General features: G+C 39.6%; 1 protein-coding gene across 1 annotated transcript in view; it reads left to right on the top strand.

Moving 5' to 3' along the window:
- The window catches only part of LOC309657696 (uncharacterized protein), a 108,097-nt gene extending 98,006 nt beyond the window's left edge, over nucleotides 1-10,091 (top strand). The window contains exon 10 of the mRNA XM_082455520.1: nucleotides 3,369-10,091. Within this exon, the coding sequence (XP_082311646.1) occupies nucleotides 3,369-3,679 (311 nt within the window). The 3' untranslated portion in view covers nucleotides 3,680-10,091. The remainder of the gene's footprint in view (nucleotides 1-3,368) is intronic.
- The last annotated feature ends 11,448 nt before the right edge of the window (nucleotides 10,092-21,539 follow it).

The following is a 21,539-nucleotide window of genomic DNA, read 5'->3' as shown; positions in this document are numbered from 1 at the left end:
CAATCAAACGTAAACTGTTTATCTGGCAGAACTTTTCATGGCTCCACCAAAGAAGCAGTGTCAGATACGTGAACACTGCTGTGATGCCAAAAGGTTTCAACGTCATGGCCACTGGGATCACTTCGCTCAGAGAGACCATTACTCTTCTTCTCTAGCTCTGACCTCTACTCTTCTAGAAGTCATTGGTATACTTTATGGTGTGTCTTCCAACCAGACTCTTGGGAAAGTCTTGCACTGGAAGCCCCTGTGGATGCATAATCATTTTCTCAAGTCTCAGCGTAAATTTCACCTCTCTTCTGGAATCTCAATTGACTTTCTCAAGTGTAATAATTTTTGCCTCTCGGTCCTATAATACTTTACATGTACCTATATATATCTTATCTTTTATTTTTAATTGAGATATAATTGACACATAATATTATATTAGTTCCAGGTGTACAACATGATTTACTATTTGTATACATAGAAAAATGATCACAATAAGACTAGTTAACATCTGTCACTATATATAGTTACAAAAAAACTTTTTTATTATGATGAGAACTTTTCAGATCTATTCTCTTACCAGCTTTCAAGTATGCAATACAGTATTATTAACTGTAGTTACCATACTGTACATTACATCCCATGACTTATTTATTTTATAACTGTAAGTCTGGACCTTTTGGCACCCTTCACTACCACCACCACCATCTAGCAACCACCAATCTGTTCTCTGTATCTATAAGCTTGTTTTTTTGTTTGTTTTTTTTAGATTCCACATATAAGTGAGATCATATGGTATTTGTCTTTCTCGGTGTTATTTTGTCAAATATTTAAATATTGACTTATTTCACTTAGCGTAATGCCCTCGAGGTCCATTCATGTTGTCACAAATAGCAAGATGTCATTCTTTTTTATGGCTGAATTTTTTTTTTTACTATTTATTTATTTATTTATTTATTTTTGGCTGTGTTGGGTCTTCTGTGCGAGGGCTTTCTCTAGTTGCGGCGAGTGGGGGCCACTCTTCATCACGGTGCATGGGCCTCTCACTGTCCTGGCCTCTCTTGTTGCGGAGCACAAGCTCCAGACGCGCAGGCTCAGTAGCTGTGGCTCACGGGCCTAGTTGCTCCGCAGCATGTGGGATCTTCCCAGACCAGGGCTCGAACCCGTGTCCCCTGCATTGGCGGGCAGATTCTCAACCACTGCGCCACCAGGGTAGCCCCCTGAATTTTGTATATATATAAAATTCAGCTGTGTGTGTGTGTATGTGTATCACATTTTCTTTATCCATTCATCCATCAATGGACACTTAAATTGCTTCCATATCTTGGCTGTTGTAAGTAATGCTGCAATGAACATGGGGGTACATATATCTTTTCAAGGTAGTGTTTTTGCTTTCTTTAGATACATACCCAGAAGTGGAATTGCTGGATCATATGCTAGCTCTATTTTTAATTTTTTGAGGAACCTCCATACTCTTTTCCATAGTGGCTACACCAATTTACATTCCCACCAACAGTAGACAAGGGATCCCTTTTCTCCATACCCTCACCAGCACTTGCTATTTCTAGTTTTTTTGATAACAGCCATTCTAACAGGTGTGAGGTGATAGCTCATTGTGGTTTTGATTTGTATTTCTCTGATGATTAGTGACATTGAGCACCTCTTCACGTACCTGTTGGCCATCTGTATGTCTTCTTTGGAAAAATGTCTATTCAGATTTTCTTTCCATTTTTCGATCAGATTGTTTGGAGTTTTTTTAATATTGAATTCTATGACTTCTTTATATATTTTGGATACTAACCCCTTATCAGACATAGGATTTGCAAATATTTTTTCCCATTCTGTAGGTTGCCTTTTCATTTCGTTGGTTTCCTTCTTTGTGCAGAAGCTTTTTAGTTTGATGTAGTATCATATGTTTATTTTTGCTTTTGTTGCTTTTGTTATCAGATTCAAAAAAATCATTGCTAAGACTGATAGTAAAGAGCTTACTGCTTATGATCTCTTCTAGGAGTTCTATGGTTTCAGGTCTTATGTTCAAGTTTGTAATCCATTTTGAGTTAATTTTTGTGTATGGTGTAAGATAGAGGCCCAGTTTCATTCTTTTATATGTGGCTGTCCATTTCTTCCAACATCATTTATTGAAGACACTGTCCTTTTCCCATTGTATATTCTTGGCTTGTTTGCCATAAATTAACTGACCATTTTTGCATGAGTTTATTTTTGGGCTCTGTATTCTCTTCCATGATTTGTGTGTCTTTTTATGCCATACTATTTTGATTACTATAGCTTTGTAATATAGTTTAGAAGCTTGGTGCCTCCAGCTTTGTTCTGCTTTCTCAAGAATTCTTTGGCTGGGGCTTCTCTGGTGGTCCAATGGTTAAGACTCCATGTTTCCACTGCAGAGGGCACAGGTTTGATCCCTGGTAGGGGAATTAAGATCCCGCATGCCACACTGCATGCATGCATGCATAAATAAATAAATCTAAAAAATAAAATAAAAAAATGCATTGGCTACTGGGTTCTTTTGTGGTTCCATACAAATTTTAGGATTGTTCTATTTCTGTGGAAAATGCCATTGGAATTTTGATAAGGATTGCATTGGATCTATAGATTGCTTTGGGTAGTATGGGCATTTTAACAATATTAATTCTTCCAATCCATGAGCATGGAATATCTTTCCATTTGTTTCTATCTCCTTCAATTTCTTTCATAAATGTCATAAAGTTTCCAGTGTACAGGTCTTTTGTCTTCTTGGTTAAATTTATTCCTAGGTATTTTATTGCATATTCTGCTTTAATCAAGTACCTTTCCTGCCCCACTCCCAGGCAGGGTAATCACAACCAGATATTCTTTTTTTTTTTTTTTAACATCTTTATTGTAGTATAATTGCTTTACAATGGTGTGTTAGTTTCTGCTTTTTAACAAAGTGAATCAGTTATACATATACATATGTTCCCATATCTCTTCCCTCTTGCATCTCCCTCCCTCCCACCCTCCCTATCCCACCCCTCTAGGTGGTCACAAAGCACCGAGCTGATCTCCCTGTGCTATGTGGCTGCTTCCCACTAGCTATCTATTTTACATTTGGTAGTGTATATATGTCCATGCCACTCTCTCACACAACCAGATATTCTTTAGAAAATTCTTCACAAAGAACCAAAAATATGTTACTAGAAACCTAGATTTCTGGACCCTCTGGTGAAAAAAATCTGCTTTCCTGCTTGTTTCCAAACATTGGCCTTGCCCTAGGCTTGAAGAAATAACTCACGATTTCATGGGGGCCATGACCATCTGTGCAGCCTCTCCTGTGTTCAGGCTCCTGGTGTGGCATATGGAAAGCATATGTTGACTCTGTGACTGACTTGCGATGGTTTGTCTTGCAGAACCAGAGGCAGGAGAGGTGTCCCCTCCAGTCGGTGCTGGTGTCAACAGCAACAGCTGGACCTTTAAATACGGACCAGGCAACCCCAAACAATCTGGTCCCGGTGAGTTGCCAGACAAATTCATTATCCCAGGATCTCCTGCAATCATCTCCATCCGGCAGGAGCCTACTAACAGCCAAATTGACAAAAGTGACTTCATAACCTTCGGCAAAAAGGAGGAGACCAAGAAAAAGAAGAAAAAGAAGAAGGGTAACAAGACCCAGGAAAAAAAAGAGAAAGGGAACAGCACGACTGACAACAGTGACCAGTGAGGTCATCTAATGGAAACAAGCCACTTAGCCAGTTTTTGTAATAATGGCAAATCTCTCCCATGTAGCAACTCCCTACTCCTTTTTCCTATCCACATGAGCCCTTTCTTATAGACCTCAGAAATCTGCAGAAAGTTCCCTATGTCTGTCTAGATCACATTTAACAAGTTTTGTCTTAAAAGCTTTACTAAGTCTGGTGTTAACTCTCTCTCTCCACTCTGGCTTGTTTTCAGAACCTAAAAAGCAGACCCAAGTCTCCTTTCTCCTCCGCCACAAAGGAGAGGCTTCCCAGCCCCGCCAGTGAGAGGTTGGACTCTCTGCCCTGTGCTCCGGGGATCCTGTCTTGATGACACTTTCAGGGCAGGCTGAAAGGTTTTGAGATTGAGCAGCTTGAGTGTCTGTGGCCGCTGGGTATGTGTGGCCACCGGGGAATATGTTGGCTGGGATGGGCCAGATTAGACTAGGAGGGCTGGGAAACAAAGGCAAATCAACAGTGGGAAATGTGAAACGAAAAGGTACCAGACTTTCTAAATCTTACAGCTGAAGAGGCGGTGGCCACCCTCTAGCAGACAAAACTCCCCCCATTGACAAGGCTTTAGGAATCCCTAAGTCTCTTTCTTGGCTGTGGTGTCATTATACCTAAAACCTGCATTTTACCTACAAGCCAATAGTTCCGTGTTTAACAGGGGGCCAACCAGGGCAACAGAAGCAGATCTGATGTGTTTCCTGTATATGTCCTTGTGCTCACTTTATTAAAAATTCTTTTGCACACAGTGTTATGAAAAGGTCAGATTCTTTTCCGACAACACATATGCAAAAGCAAAAGAAAACCCCAGCACCTCACTTTATGCTGTTTGTTGATAGATTTATTTAAAAAAGAGAAAATCTATAACTATAAATCTTTAAAGAGAAATATGATGAATTCAATTCCCCTAAACTATCCTCGAAAGAGAATTCAGTCTACAGCCATTTAAATGATCATTGCTGCTACAGAAGTGCTTTAAGAGAATTGCCTGAAACATCTGTATTATACCGGCCACCTGCCAATCACAGCTTTACTCTTTCAGGTCACTCTGGGGCTGCCTCTTGCATGTATTAATTACTAAATAAATGGATCTTTCTCTCTCTGTTTTCTAAGAAACAATTATGTGCACTTTGAATACACAACCTTCTCTAACCAGCTATATCAAGACCCAGAAATTGAAGAAAAATGTTGTTTTCTCATACATACAGTGAGCAGACTTTCCAGTCCTCTAATTCTGTGATTTGTCTTGGTGTGATTGCCAACACCTTCTCTTTGGTTTAGTTTTCCTTTTCTATAACACTCTGAATTGCTAATCTTGCTAACACCTATGATGTTACCTGAGCTCAATCTCCCATATGTATGCTGTATGCTATTATAAGACTCCTGATATATATTTACTCTGTGCTTGTGTATGTGAATGTTACTGCAACTATTACCTAGAGTGAACTTTAAGCTTTATTGTTGAATGTAATTCCATTATATTTCCTTTTGTACACCTGTGAAAAAGTGCAGTAGAGTTTTTTTAACCATTGTTAATCAACTTTTGTGTATGAAAGACACAGTAAAATTTCTTTCTTAAATCAAGATACTGGTGATTCAAGGAATTTTATTTATGGTCAGCCAAGAGCTGTCTCTTGCTAAGACTCTTGCTGGCAAGGGAATGGATAAAGCTGTTTTTCTCTAGTAACAGTTCTGGAATGCATACTGAAGATATTTCCTGAGGGTGTGCAAGCACAAAATTTACCAATCTGACCTCTTTGAAGTCACAGAATACTTTGAAATTCTAACAATATCTGGAATATCAGCTCATAGAGAATAATAAAATTTACTGTCACCTTAAATAAGAAATTTTAATTTGTTAAAATGTACAATTTAGAAGTTTGATTAATTATATTATCTTTTAAAAGTTAACATAAAAGAGGTAGGAGTCTGTTATTAAAAGCATTAAATCTCAAAAAAAAAAAAACAAACCTGTTTTGTCTACTTTTAGCTTCATTCTCCCATTTTTTGAAGGGTGTGTAACTTCAGCTCTGCAGGATTGCATGGGGTAAAACTTATTGCTAACACATGTGAACCATTGCTACATTGTAGGTTGTGATCATTTTGCCCCACTGAAACCCATGTATCTGACCTTACGTGCCTTTTGAATACTAGGAGAATCGGGCTAATTTATTAATGATGATAATTATAATGCATCTGTACAGCACTTTTTACATTTGCAAAGTGCTTTCCAATCCATGTTAGTTACTAGTTATTACAGCTGTAAGGATAAAACACGTCATGTGGATTCATTTTTGATTGGTGCTATTGGTATTTCCTCTGTTATTGCTAATAAATGGAAAATGGTGGTATGAAAGAAATGGTGGTCATTTCTAAGAGGAAGAGTAGGAGAAAATAGAACACTGATTATTATTAGCTATTATGATTGAAGAAGGTTGCAGTGTAAAACTTACCATATCATTCTCTGGCTGTCTCCCTGGCTATTATGTTCATTACTAAGGCATGACACCCAATGGAATCAAGAATCAAATTCCACAATATTACCAGAACGGGCAGCCAGGAGGTTTCTGGGTCACTTCCCAGTACACCATTTCAGTCTTCTCTAATAAAAATTGCAACAAACCAATTTTAATCACTAGGGCCCTCCAGTCATCTTGTTCATTGTTTGTTTAGCCCTTGTACCTCTCTACAACTGGGAAATCAAATAATGCCCCCAAGAAATTAACTTTTATTGAGTACAGGGTGTGTGCCAGCTAGTGTAATAGGTAGGCTCATAGTACATGTTCTGTAGCAAATAGATGATATTTTCCTTCTGTAGTTAAATTTTTGTGAGCATAGGCTTTAGATGCAGTGATTCTCAAGTAGGAACAACTTTGCCCCTCAGGGGACATTTGGCAACATCTGGATACATTTTTGTTTGTTATTTGGGTGGGGGGCTACTGGCATCTAGCGGGTAGAGGCCAGCAATGCTGCCAAACACAGGACAGCCCCTCACAACAAAGAATTTTCCAGCCCCCAAAAGCAATAGTACCAAGATAGGGAGATCTTGAGATAGAGCGGCTGTAAATTTGTTGTCAAGTCCATTTGTGAGATGGAAAGGGGACAACATTACTAATTACTTCAGGATACAAGATGTAAACTGGGACTAGCTCAGGCAAACTGGGATGTATGGTGAATCTACTTAGAGAAAAAAATAAACTGGTATTAACTCTGTCACTTACTGGCTGGGGAATCTTGGACAAGCCACTACTCCTCTCAGTTCTTCAGCCTCCATTTCATCATCTACAAAATAGGCATAATTATAATACAGACCTTATAGATTTGTGGGGAAGATTTAGCGAGATAATCTCAAAAAGGTTTTAGCACAATGTCTGGCACACCATAATGCTCAATATATAGTTATTATTAAGAATCCTTTTCTTCCATTTCCTCATCTGTTTTTTGAAAGATTTAGCTATTACCCTCAGGACACTTTTCCTACTGATTAAAATGCAGATGGGGGATGGTAAAATAACATACTTGGCAATAAAAATATTTTTACTCCACTTTTTTGCTCACCCCTCATATTCAGCTTCTGCAGTGCAGAACGAAATTTGGTTCCTCCAGTGCCTCACAGACCATTGTACCCAATGCCTGATGAAACATTAAATCCTTAAGGTCTTTTCTCAGAAAAGTCTCTGAGCTTGTCTCTGAGCTTAAGCTCCTGTGAGAAAGACACTGATAAATTTGCTTCCATAAAATGTAGTCTAGTGTACATAAAGAAAATGGGGAAAAATGGGTAGTGAAAAACAAAAAGCCCAGCAATTTGTTAGGTTATGCAATTATCATGTGACTTGGGCATCATCAATCCACAAAGAACATGAACAATTTAGACAACCACTCAACCAGTAGTTGGTCTTAGAGCAGAGCTAAAAAAATTGACCTCTGATCCGTAAACACTACTGAAGGGCTGATTAAACAGCCTCCATTTTTAAGCTCTGCTTTTACTAGGCTAACTTTAATTTTACACATTGAATTTTTATTATAAAAGTAATACATGCTCTTTTTTTTATAAATCAAAGAATCCAGAGGCATATAAAGAAAAGTTAATTTCCTCAACCAGCTTCTTTCAATTCTCCCTCACACAGGTATCCACTGTTAACATTTTAAGATATGCTTTTCCACATTTTTCTGTCTGCACACACTCACATACCCACACAGAGACATTCCTATTATAATTAGGAAGGAGACTTTAGTCAGTGAGCATGGTGCTATTCTCCCTTTGAAGTTGTGTCTAAGAGTGGTATATAGCAACCTTATTGTCATAACCAGTGTCGGGAAGGGGAAAATGTCCCCCTCTACCTGCCTTGAGTTCTTGTGGCTCGACTAATATTAAAATTGACACAAGACAGATTAACAGGAGAGAAAGAAACAAATTTTACTTCACGCGCATGGAGGTCTTACAGAAATGGCACCTAAGAAGTGGCCAAAGCAGGCAGCTTTTGTACTTTTTAGACAGGGAAACAATAAATTAGTAAGGAATTGACAGGTCAAAGAAACAGGTTTTGGGTGATCAATTAGTGAAGAGTCTAAAAAGAGTTTGGGCTTGGGGTAGTATTGATAAAGAAGTAACATGGTTTGTTTATGATAGGCTTCTGGGACCAAATACCCTGTCTCTGGGGGTAAGGGCATCCTTCTACCTCCAGATGCAGGGAATGCACTTTTCACACGGGAGATTTATTTCACGCTTTCAGGGAGACAGAAAGGTGGGTCAGGGTGTCCTTCTTGCATTGGCCATTTCTTAAGTAACTTTAATTCAAAATATGTGGCCTATTTTGGGACAGCCTGTCCTGAGCCCCAGCACCAGTTAGGTAAAATGTAGAGAATTAAACTTTTGTGTATGTGTATGTATCACATACACATAAGTTTAATTGCTTTCTTTTTTAAGTAAAAACAAGCTAATACCATGCTCATTACCCGAAAGTTTTTGTTTTTTGTTTTTTTAACTTACAATAACAGGGAGATTTCTCCAGGTCAACTCTAAATTATTCTTTTTAACTCCTGTACAAATCCCATATAATAGATCATAATGTCATAATGTACTCATTTTTTCCTCTATTAATGGACAATTGGGTTATATCCAGATTTTTGCTACTATAAACAACAAATAGCACTTACATGCAGTGATAAATTCAGTTGCTGAGCTTTATAAAACCTGTTATAGGTGTATCCCAAAGAGGAAATGTAGGGACTTCCCTGGTGGCGCGGTGGTTAAGAATCTGCCTGCCAACGCAGGGGACACGGGTTCAAGCCCTGGTCGGGGAAGATCCCACGTGCCGTGGAGCAACTAAGCCCGTGAGCCACAACTGCTGAGCCCGTGTGCCACAACGACTGAAGCCTGTGCGCCTAGAGCCCGTGCTCTGCAACAAGAGAAGCCACCGCAATGAGAAGCCCCTGCACCGCAACGAAGAGTAGCCCCTGCTCGCCACAACTAGAGAAAGCCCAAGCAACCAAGACCCAACACAGCCATAAATAAATAAATAAATAAATTTATTTTTTTTAAAAAAAGAGGAAATGTAGAAGGCTTTTATGAACATTAAGTGACTCCCTCTGCAATAACCACAGTCCTCCATCTGAACTTATACTCATTTTTAGCACTCAGCAGTCAATTATGGCTCTATTTATATAGATGAATGATGAAAAACAGAATAGACATTCACAAGAAAGACAGACAGAAGTCAGAAAGATTTGTGTTCATTTACTTATCCAAAATCATTTCCTAGGAGCTGCATTTCACCCAAATACTTTTCTTCTTCCAGTCACAGATTGAGATGCCCGTGTCCAAGAGGAAGAGATTTTCCTCTACTTTCTACATTCTTCTGGCTGGTCTAAGAATTAAATCCCCATGAGACAGATTAACAAGAGAAAGTCAAACAAAAGTTTAATAACACATATACCTGCCAGAGACCAGGAAAACTGAGTAACTCACCAAAATGGCCAAAACCCTCACCTTAAACACCATCTTCAGCTAAAGACAAAAGAAGATGTTGGGGGTAGCAGTTTGGGACTTTTAAGGAGAGGAAGGCAATTCACATGGAGATGAAAAAGCAAATGTTTGGTAAACAGATGTTCGCTGGGCCTGCAGAGACAATGGGACACAGAGTGGATTCTGATCTCTAGGCCCTGCCCAGTTCCCCCCATAACCCCTAGTTTCTCTTTGCTTATATCTGATGACAGCACTATTCTGCGAAGAGGCCCTTTATCTAAACTCTCTCTCTTTTTTTTTTTTTTTTGAAGTATAGTTGATTTACAATATTGTGTCATATCCAGATTCTCTAGGCAGCTAAGTGGGAGGTAAAAAGACAGATTTCTTGATTCTTCTGCTTCTTAAAAATAATCAGCCTAAATTAATCCTCATGCCAAAGAGACACATATTGGGTGGAAAATTTTGTCCCCTACACCAGTTGTGGAACATTGGTGGGTGGTGCATGTGTTAGGGAGCAGTTGCTGGGATGGGCAGTGCTGGATAAAGCCTGGGGTTGCTCCTAGGGCGGGGAGGTGGGTTTCTGCAGGCTGAGTTTAAATCCAATAGAAATTTAGTTTCTTTGCATATATTTGGAATGATAGGGCCAAGAGGCTAAGGAACATGTCCGTTTCTTCTGGCTAGATGTACATTGTAGAAACGATTCTTTGATTGCAAGTTAAAGAGACCAAATCCATCTAGCTTAAGCTAAAAAGGAATATCTATTATAAGGATACAAGTTTGTCTCATTGAAACTAAGAATTTCAATTCTTAGAAGGCAGCTGGGCCTCCAGAAGGGACGAGACTAGAAAGCCAGAAGAAATCTTTTTTTTTTTTAACTTTATCTTCTCTAGTTATTTTTCTTAGTCTGCTTTATTCTTCCCCTATCTCTACAGGCCAGTTTTTTTCTTTTCTTTTCCACAGCTTCTAAATTCATTTACCCTTGATTCTAGTGCTCCACAAAAACCTAACTTCTCTTTCTAAATCTCTATTCTAAATTCTTCATGGAGAGAAAAACTGATTGGATCACCTTCAGTCAGGTGGTCACTTATGGTCCCATCAGCCATGGGCCAGTGGGCTATGGAAAGAGAATTCCCAAAAAAGGGGAGTCAGACACTCAGAGACAACGTTAATAGACTGCTGACAGCTGATATTAATTACCCAAGTGTATACTAAACATCAGTGTATAGAATCTTAGAAAGTTAGGGCCTAAAGGAAACTTGTTTAACAAATGAGAAAACTGAAGAAGGAAATGACTCATTCAAAGTCACACAGCTAGTTAATGACAAAGCAAAGTCATTATCCTCTTACCATGGACTGCAAGACCAGAGGCCACCAGGAGTGAATAACAGTATCTATTTCATTATATTCTTGACAGCCATAAGTAGTATAATTTAGGGAGGCCATGTTTATTTCACATAGAGAGTAGTATATCATTGTTATATATGTTTTATTCCTCTTTTTAATCAAAATAGAAATCAATATTGATTTCTCTTGTTGGTTCTGAAAGTAATACACGATTATATATACATACATTTTAAAAATAAAATGTACAGAAGCCCAGAATTTAGAAAGTAGCAAGTAAAGGGTCTATAGAGATCACCATTGGAATTTATTCCTCCATGCCTTTTCAGATGCATATCAGTACTTGAAAATACCCAATAAATAGCAGCTTTCTTCCTTGTCCAGAGTAATGAATAAATTGATAAATAAGACAAATAAATGGTATAAGAAGGCAAAAATGTTACTTTTATGAATGTAAAGATGAATTGGAGGATGTTGATTAATGTGAGTGTCAAAGTAGGGACTGCTAAATGAACTCCAGAATTATTCAGGGTTCCCTCCCAGTATCAGGCAGGAAAGACAGCATGGAGGAGCAGAAAAGAGCTAGTATTCCCAGCAGGCAGTTCAATTCCAAGAAGAAAAGGGGCAGAGTTGGGTCAAGTATTTTAACTGAGCAGGACGTTATGGGGCCTTCCCAGAACAGACCCCACCATGCCCTCCACCTGCCTCTTGTTTGTAGAAAAGCTTTAATTTCCCAGTCCTCCCCTGAGTCATAAAAGGCTAGCTCAAGAGTTAATGATTGAAAGAATGTGAACATACAGTAACAACAAAAACTAGCAGTTGGGTCAGGAGAACTGGTAACAATTTAAACAGTAAATCAGGCATATTGCAGTCACAGAATCTTTAGGTCCTCCCTGAAGGACATAGATAACAGTCTGATGCACATTCCTGAGTTATTTTACAGATACTGAAACTGCCACCAGATGGAAGAAGTTAACTGCATGATGACCATGAGCACATGGCCCTCAGACTGGTTGGAGCCAGAAGATTGATAATGTTAACACCTGTGACACCACCCTGTAACCTCACCATCAACCAATTAGAGAATTGTGCACGAGCTGATCACGCACCCTGCAACTCCCCTCCCTCACTTTGCCTTTAAAAACTCTTCCCAGACTTCCCTGGTGGGCAGTAGTTAAGAATCCGCCTGCCAAGGCAGCAGACAGAGCTTGGAGCCCTGGTCCGGGAAGATCCCACGTGCCGCGGAGCAACTAAGCCCGTGCGCCACAGCTACTGAGCCTGCGTTCTAGAGCCCACGAGCCACAAATACTGAGCCCTTGTGCCACAACTACTGAAGCCCAGGGACCTAGAGCCCACGCTCCACAACAAGAGAAGCCACCGCAACGAGAAGCCTGCACACCGCAAGGAAGAGTAGCCCCCGCTCGCCACAACTAGAGAAAGCCCGCGGGCAGCAAAGAAAACCCAACGCAGCCAATAAATAAATACGTAAATAAATAAAATCTTCCCAGAAACCCATCTGGGAGTACTGCCTTTTGAGCATTAACCACACGGCCTCTTTGCTGAGCACTGGACTGCTTTCACCACAGCCTGATGTCAGTAGATTGGCTTTACTGCGCGTGGGCTACTGGACCAAAGTTTGATTCGGTAACGGTATTAACTGTTTATCCTTCCCCACATCGCCAATCAAATGGATCACTGCAATCTGTTGAGGCAGCGTGCATAAAGGAGTATAGAGAGGTAAGAGTGTGACTGAGTTCCCTTTGCATAGACGGGAGCATTGAGAGCAAGAGATGGATTTTTTCCATAAATATGTACATGTAATTTTAAAGGGTTGTACTAGTCTTACTTTCTGTAACTTGCTTTTTCCCACATAAATATAAATTTTTTGAATTATTTGCATATATTCCATGATATAATTACACTATAATTTAACCAGTTCCTGTTAATAGATATTAAAGTTTTTCTAAAGTTTTACTACTGTAAACAGCGCAATAATGAACACTCTTTTGCCACATTCAGCATATTGTCCAATATTCCTTCAGGATAAGTTCCAAAAAGTAAAAAAGTAAAGTAAGTAATATGTTTTTATACATATTACAAAATTGGCCCCTGGAAATGCAGTATACTCCTACCAACAGTTTATAAGAATTTCTACACCTTGCCTAACGTTGGATATTATCAGTCATTCTCATTTTCGAAAATAGAAGCAAAGCATTGTGGTTTAATCTGTACTTCTTTGATTACCATGAAGTTGCACATTTTTTCCCACCTCTTCTACCAGAAGATTATGATTTGACCGGTCTGATTTACGGTGTTGTAGTATAAACCCTGACAGTTGGCTTTTTCTTTTGTAATGCAAGTGGCTGCCTTAAGCTTTGATTGCCCAGGCTTTCACTTTAAAGAGGCATCCACTTCAAAGATGGGATCCCGAGTAAACACAGTGCCACCTGCCTGGATACAGTGACAGCCCACCCCGCACCTCTTTTGATTTCAATGTTGATAACTAACCGTTATTTCCCTATTTCCACACCACCACCACCACCCCCCGCCCCAACCCAGCAATTGAAATTCCCTCCCTTATGTTTTAAATTTACCAGTAGAGTGAGCTCAGAAACCCTAGGCCCCGACCCTCGACTCCAATAAAAGCAGAACCCTAGGGCCCACGCACGCTTTCGATCTCTCTCCCCTTGACCTCACTGTGTGGCCCCAGGTATGTCGTGTAATTTGCAGGATCTGTAAGTATTGAGCCTTTTTTTCCCCGTTTCCTGATGGTTATTACGGAGGGTGTCAAGAACCATAAGGGCTGGTCCAGCCACAGCATTGGTTATTGATAGGCTGAGACCTGCACAAAACAGGTGTCAATTATTTACCAGAATACGAAATGCCTTTAAGTATCTGAGCAGCAAATTGGGCTTTAAAACAGTGTGAAAAATTGATGGTGTTATTTGGCCTAGTAGATGTATTAGGTAGATTACAATGTGTGATCTCAGAATCAATGTTCAGTCCATATATTTGTGCGATGGATAATTACTGTAATAAATGCAGACTTGACATTTCAGTAGAAAGAACATAGTGCATTAGGCCTGTGTCCCAGAGGGCTTGCTGGATCAGGAGGTTAGAAACCATCCAGAACAGTGGGCCAGTTGCCTTGCTTCCAGAACTCTACCCTTCAGTCCTCATAGTGACTGGAGACTTAAACCAGAGCATACAAAATTTTGTCTTCCCTTTTTCTGAAAAGGAGCCCACATATCATCGTTCCTGCTTCTCTGGGCACATTGATAGAAGTTTTACTAACTCCCCAAATAGCAGACTTGGAGCCTGTTCTGTGTGGGTCTTAATGTAACCAGACAAAGCTGGTACCAAACCCAAGTTTGGCTGCTTGTCGCTGGAAAGGCCAATACTTGATAGACAAGTGTTAGTGGAAACAGAAAAGTTGTTTTATTCGGGAGGCCAGCAACCTGGGAAGATGTGGACTAATGTCCTAAGATCATCTCCAAGTTGCCGGTTTGAGGACAAAGGTTTTAAAGGGGAGTTTCAGGGGTGTACAGGCAGGGGGCTATGTGCAGAACTGCAGCAATAATAATCATCTCAAAACTGGGCTTGGGGTGTTCTGGTCAGCGTCATCTTTATGGTTTTATGCCCAATTAATCTTCTACTCCAAGGCTGGTCTTCTCCCACCTCATTAAGGTCAGTTCCTAGAATTCTTAAGCAAGCAAGATTAATTCTCTCCTAGTTAGCTAGACATTATCTATAACTCAAAGACATGCCAGGGTCAGTAGGAAAGAAAAATGCATGTAAGTTTTAAAATCCGTGCTGCTCAAGATAGAGCAGTTTATGCTATGGCTACATTAGATTTAACAATACAAACAAAAGCAAATTTAGACACTTATGTCTAATCATACATCTGGAGAGATAACAGAGTTAAAAGAAATAATGTGTGTAAAGATATTAGAAAAAGGTCAGGCACAGAGGAAGCATTTAATAAATGTGAAGCATTTTTTTTACAAGTTGACAGTATGGCACCTGAGCCCATTTTGAATGACTGAGAATCAATTTTTTTTCTTCCTTCTCTTTCTCCCTCCTCCCATCTCTCTAATTCATTCCTTTCCCTTCCCCCGTGATTCTTTTCTGCTCCTTCTCACCATTTTTTCCTCTCCCCCATACCTTTCCTCTCCTCTTCTCCCTCCTTCTTCCCTTACTACCTCAATTAAACCCTTTTCTCATCTCATTTGCAGTGAGTCAGGCTATGATTGAACCTCTCAATGACAACTGAGAAAGTCAACAAACTACAAAAAATCAATTTACAGAAAGGGAATCTACTTAATGTTTAATTGGATTAAAATGTAATTTTTCCAATTCAATTTTTCCAATTTCATATGGGACATAGTCTTTTCTCATATTTGCATGCTTTACAAGTAAGTTAAGTTGACATTCCCCTCCTTACATTTCATGGGTTTCTACTGGATACTTTCAAAGTCACTTTAAATTTCAAGAAAAACTGCACATTTTAGACTAGTAGTCAGAAGGGGAAAGTGTCCAGAGAGAGTTGGCCACTTGCAGAGACAATTATTCCCTTCTAATTAATAAAACAAAAATCACATAATTTTGTACTTTTTCACTTCTTTCCCTCTTTGCTTGCCTTCAGAGTGAGAAAGCAGAGGGCTAAAAGGAGGAAACTTGGAGATGGGCTGAAGGCAGGCAAAAGGGTTTTCACCAACACTATACAACAACATGTAAATGCCATTTGGATTAAGGAGTTAAATATAACTGAAACTATAGAAGAACTAGACTAAAACAAAAGCTCATGTCCATTAAAGGCAATAAATTAAAGCATAAAAATAGATTTGACTATATGAATTTATCTTATATCCGTAAGTTAAAGCAAATGGACTGCCAAAAATATTAACAGAAAATAAACGATAATTTTTATTGTATAAAGAAATTATACAAATTAATAAGAAAAATGCTCAGGCTCCAAGAGATATGAACAGACCAGAGATTTTAAAATACTTTGGAAAATGTTCAACTGTTCAATCTCATTAATAATCGAAGGTAAAAACTGAAACTATTAGTTACCATTTGTCATCTATTAAATTATTAAATTTAAAAAAATCCATAATTTCCTATCCTCACGAAGATGTGAGATGACACTTTTTCTCCACTCCTTCCTCCATTCTGGGGGAGCTCTAATGACTTGGTCCTTGCAGCCTTTACCCAATCCTTCACTCCTTAAGGGAAAAGACTTAACTGATAGGAGAGTTTGAAAGGATAAACTGTCATGCAGAGACCATTCCTCTTCCTTTTTTTTCCTCGTGGATCAAACTCCTCCCCCTGAGCCTATGTTCTACTCCAGTCCTACTGGTTTGAGAGAGAGGCTACCACCTGTGTTTAATTCTAGAGATCAGACTAAGAAGCAAATTTTCCTGAAGATAAAAGCATATTTCCTAATATCAGATTTAACAGTGATAAAGGGGATATTTTCATCTCCATTATGTCTTGTTCCTTGTTTTATATCTCCATTGCTTTAGATATTGGCCACAAAGAAGAGTACTACTTACTGGGGCCTGTCAAAATTCAACACTTTATCACTGTGTACCCAAAGCTTTAAAGATGTTCAAAGCCTTTTATCCATTTCTGGAAATTACATTTAGACAAAGCTTTATGCACTAAGATCTTCATTATGGTTTTAAATTAATGATAAAATAATGGCTAGTGAACCAATGTTGTATCCACTAACAAAATTGCTACTAAAAGTCAAAAATCAAGATGTAAAAGAATGTATACATTCATTCAACTAATATTTTTTAGCTTGTACAATGAGCTGAGAACTTTGCTATGTAATTTACAAAGAAAAAAGCCTAGAAGGAAATACAGACAAAATCTTAACAATGTTTATTTTTAAGTAGTAAGACGAAGACTGATACCCCTTTCTGATTATGTTTCTTTGTGTCTTTTTAAATTGACATGTGCTACTTTTATGACTTTATAAAATTATGTACACCAAAATAAATTCAAGGTGGGGAGACAAATAATACTGTTAAAAGCAAACATGATGCATCAGTTAGGTTTAGGTTAATATATTTCTAAAAGACTCAAAATAAAAGTGATGGAAAGTATATCTCTTTCATAAAAAGAAGTCTGGAGATAGTCAAAGCTAATAGGGTAGCTTTATTATGTCATTAGGGACCTAGGGTCACATCTTCTGCTCTGCCACGAGATTCTGCTTCCTCATTATCAAGGTCTCCCACATAATTCAGTATGGCTGCTAGATCTCCAGCCATTTCAAGAACAAGAAGGAGGTAGGAAAGTCTTTTTAGAAGGTTTCCCAGAAGTCCCACCTAACATTTCTGTTTACATCTCGCTGGCAAATCAATCAATCACATGGTCAAAACTAGATGCAAGGATGTGACCACTTAAAAACAGGGTTCTCTGTTTAAAGAGAAGAGAATTTGGGGGCTGTAGCCTCTGCCACAAAATGGATGATTTTTTAAAAATCTCAAAATGGGGAAAAATTTTATAAGTATGACAGAATACTAAGAAGACAGAAAGAAAATATTTTGTATAGACAATTTTAAAAAATGCACTGTGAAAACCACTGAACAAAATCAGAAGATAAAATATCTTTTCATTAGTGTCATAGAAAAGGGCTAATTTCTATACATATAACTCCTACACATTAATAGATAAAAGCTCTCAAAACCAATAGAAAAATGTGCAAAGGACATATCACAGAAAATGAAAATACAGATGTTTTGAACATGGTTCAACAAAGTCAAAACAGAACTCCAGTGAGATATCATTTTTTCACCTATTGATTAGAAATTTAATGACACATTGTCGATAAGGGTGCAAGTCCTATGCCACGTATCAGATGCTTCTTGTGCCTCAACTCACAGCCTCTAAACTTCACCTCTGATTCCAGCTGTTGCTGCAGAAAAAAAAAAAGGAAAAAAAATCCTCTGTGGGCTTAGACTCATTCTGGCTGACAGTGTCTTGCCTCAAGCACGCATCCAAGTCTTTTTGCTTTCTCTCCTAGAGCTTTTCTGATATCTCATTCATGGGTCACTGGTGGTTGAAGGTACAGGTTTATTCTAGAAGTATGGGACTTAATACCTCTGGGCTAACCTTCAATCCATGGGGGATGAGGACTGACGGACAAATGTTTCTCCCTGTTGACCCTTGTGTGAACAATTACAAGAGGCATCTTACACCCTCCTCTGAAGTTCCTGGCTGGCTGGAACCCCAGTTCCCCACAGTGGTGATCTCGATGATGCATCCTTGCATTGGCTCTTCTCCATTTCACTTTTCTTGGTCCTTCACTTCTGCTCCTTTAGATCACCTCTGTATGATCAGGCCACTCAAGATGGCGGTTCTCTTGCTCTCTGCACATCCCCTTCTCGACCATTCCTTGCTTCACCTGTACCCTACTCACATGACTGAACTTCCCTCTTAATCATAGAGCTTAATCAGTGTTTGTCCCACGTGTTTGTCCCCTGCCTCAGCTGGTGATTGTTCTAATCCTTAGACCAGGATAATGATCATAATGGTAGTTAACCTGAGGGGCTGTAAGGGGCGGGCTCCTCAGCTGGTTTCCCTGGTAACTGATGAGCCAACCTGACTTCAATTCCCCCTATAAATGGTAACCTCTTTCTTTCTCCCCAGCAGCCATCTTTGTTGCCATGTCCTGCCTGCCCGTCTGCTGTACATGGTGAGGTGTTGCTCCAGGACTTTGCTTCTGACTTGTAAGTTTCCCTATCCAACAAGTTGTTGATGTCTCTGTCATTGCCTCCAGGCATTTTCTTTGGTCTTGTGGCTGGGCAAGTACAAGGCTTGCAGACATTCGGGGTGCAGCCCCCAAATCTCCCTAACTAGTTACCTATCACAACCCTGTCTGCGGGTTTGCTTTTGAAAGTAATTTGAGCTCAGACGTGTTGCTAATGGCATATAAGTTGGTAAAAGTAATTGGACAGTATTTACTACAACTTAAAAAATACTGATCAGGGGCTTCCCTGGTGGCACAGTGGTTGAGACTCTGCCTGCCGATGCAGGGGACACGGGTTCGAACCCTGGTCCAGGAAGATCCCATATGCCGCAGAGCAGCTGGGCCCATGCGCCACAACTGCTGAGCTTGTGCTCTGGAGCCCGCGTGCAGCAGCTACTGAAGCCCACACATCTAGAGCCCGTGCTCTGCACAGGAGAAGCCACCGCAGTGGGAGGCCTGCGCACCGCGACGGAGAGTGGCCCCTGCTCGCCGCAACTGGAGAGGGCCTGCGCCCAGCAACAAAGACCCAACACAGCCAAAAATAAATAAAATAAATAAATTTATTTTAAAAAAAATTTTAAAAAATATTGATCTAACAATTCCACTTTAGGAATTTATTTTAAAGATACATACTAATATATTAGCATGGGTGAAATGATGGCTGCAACAGAATATGCACTGCAGCATTGTATACCAGCCAGGAATTAAAAAAAAAGAACAAACACTAAATTCCCCCAAATATGGGCTTGCTTAAATAAATGGCAATGTATCTATACAATGGAATAGTATGCAGGCAGTAAATGAGTTACCTATATATGGAAGGATCTTTAAAAACTGGTGTAGAGGGCTTCCCTGGTGGCACAGTGGTTTAAGAATCCATCTGCCAATGCAGGGGACATGGGTTTGAGCCTTGGTCCGGGAAGATCCCACATGCCGCGGAGCAACTAAGCCCGTGTGCCACAACTACCGAGCCTGTTCTCTAGAGCCTGCAGGCCACAACTACTGAGCCCACGTGCCACAACTACTGAAGCCCACGTGCCTAGAGCCCTGCTCCGCAACAAGAGAAGCCACCGCAATGAGAAGTTCGCGCGGCGCAACAAAGAGTAGCCCCCGCTCGACTCAACTAAAGAAAGCCTGGGTGCAGCAATGAAAACCTAATGCATCCAAAAATTAATTAATTAATTTTTAAAAAACAATAATTCTTTTAAAAAAAAACGGGTGTAGATCAGTAAATATAATAAGCTACCATTTGTAATAGATACGTGTGTGCATGTACATGTATGCTGGTGTATGTATAGAATATCCCTGGGCAGAGACATAAGGACTTGACATCAGTGGGATATCTCTGAAGAGAACTTGGTGGCTTGGTAACTGTGAAAGAGAGAGACCTGTCTTTATCTTATATAATTTTGTAGTTTTAAAATACTGTGCCATGGGAATACATTACTTATTCAATTTTGTCAAGCAATTTTTCTCTTTTGGTTATTAATATGACATGATTTAGTGTTAATTTGCTATGTAGAATACTGGTCCCTGTCTAAATGCCTATCTGAAATGTCTGTTACATTAATATTTTTTAAAATTTCCCAGGTCAGAACCAACTAATTCACAGTTTAGGATTAAGATACACTTCTCTAGAGAATGCTAATTTTAGATGAATTAATTAGGCAAATTGGCATCAGGAGATTTTTTTTTCTAATTTATTTATTTTTTATATTTGACTGCGTTGGGTCTTTGTTGCTGCGCAGGCTTTTCTCCAGTTGTGGCAAGTGGGGGCTACTCATTGCGGTGCGCGGGCTTCTCGTTGTGTTGGCTTCTCTCGTTGCGGAGCACGGGCCCTAGGCGCGCAGGCTCAGTAGTTGTGGCTCACGGGCTTAGTTGCGCCGCGGCATGTGGGATCTTCCTGGGCCAGGGCTCCAACCTGTGTCCCCTGCACTGGCAGGAGGGGCATCAGGAGATTTGACTTTAGGTGAAATGGCATCAGGTGAACTAAATTCCCATCACCACCTTTGCGTGCTACTTACAAAGATTGTCCATCCCCCTTGGGCATTATGTCTTTCTAAATACCTAATTCATTGTATAGACAATTACTCACAGGGTCCCACTTTAAATTTGGCATCTGCCTCTGGCTCTCCTCTTTGCTTACATGAGGTCTCTCCTGAGAAGAGCAGTTCGCATCTCTTGCCTATTAGCTAAAGTCTGGAACTGAAGTTGTGAACATTCTCTCCAAACTGGAGGTTGAAACACCCTGGTCTCAAGTCGACGATGGCTCAGAAATCCCCTCTGACACTTTGAGACAGTTTTATTTTTCATTTGCAAATGGAGAAACTATAAGTAAGAGTAAGTTTGTAACATGTTAAGTGTTAGGGACATAACCAGAGGCAAACTCCAGAATCCTAACTCTTACTTGAGTTCACTTAAGAAAAGATGTCACAGTGAAATTCTCCAATTTTGCTTAGTATTGCTCAGAAAAACAGATCAGACTTTCACATTTCCAGACTTTTTCCTAAACAAATAGTCATCTGAAATCTTTGTCTCTGTAGCTAAGGTGCTATCTGTCTCCCTCATCAGCTCCCAACAACCACTGTGGCAGAGAAGAATGGGCTGTTATTTGATGCCAAATTGAATCTGCAGAGATTCAGTGAACTAAGGCTAGAGAATTATTACAGTGACTCAGTATGGTGTGTATATTTGTGATTTTTAACACTGATAGCAAGCAAGACTTATTTTTAATTTCCTCTTAAATATTAGGATGTTTCAAAATGCCCAC

The sequence above is a fragment of the Balaenoptera physalus genome (assembly GCF_965194825.1).
Source record: "Balaenoptera physalus genome assembly, chromosome: 3".
NCBI lineage: Eukaryota > Metazoa > Chordata > Mammalia > Artiodactyla > Balaenopteridae > Balaenoptera > Balaenoptera physalus.
The sequence above is the reverse complement of the archived record's forward strand: the minus strand, read 5'-3'. Positions and strand labels throughout refer to the sequence as shown.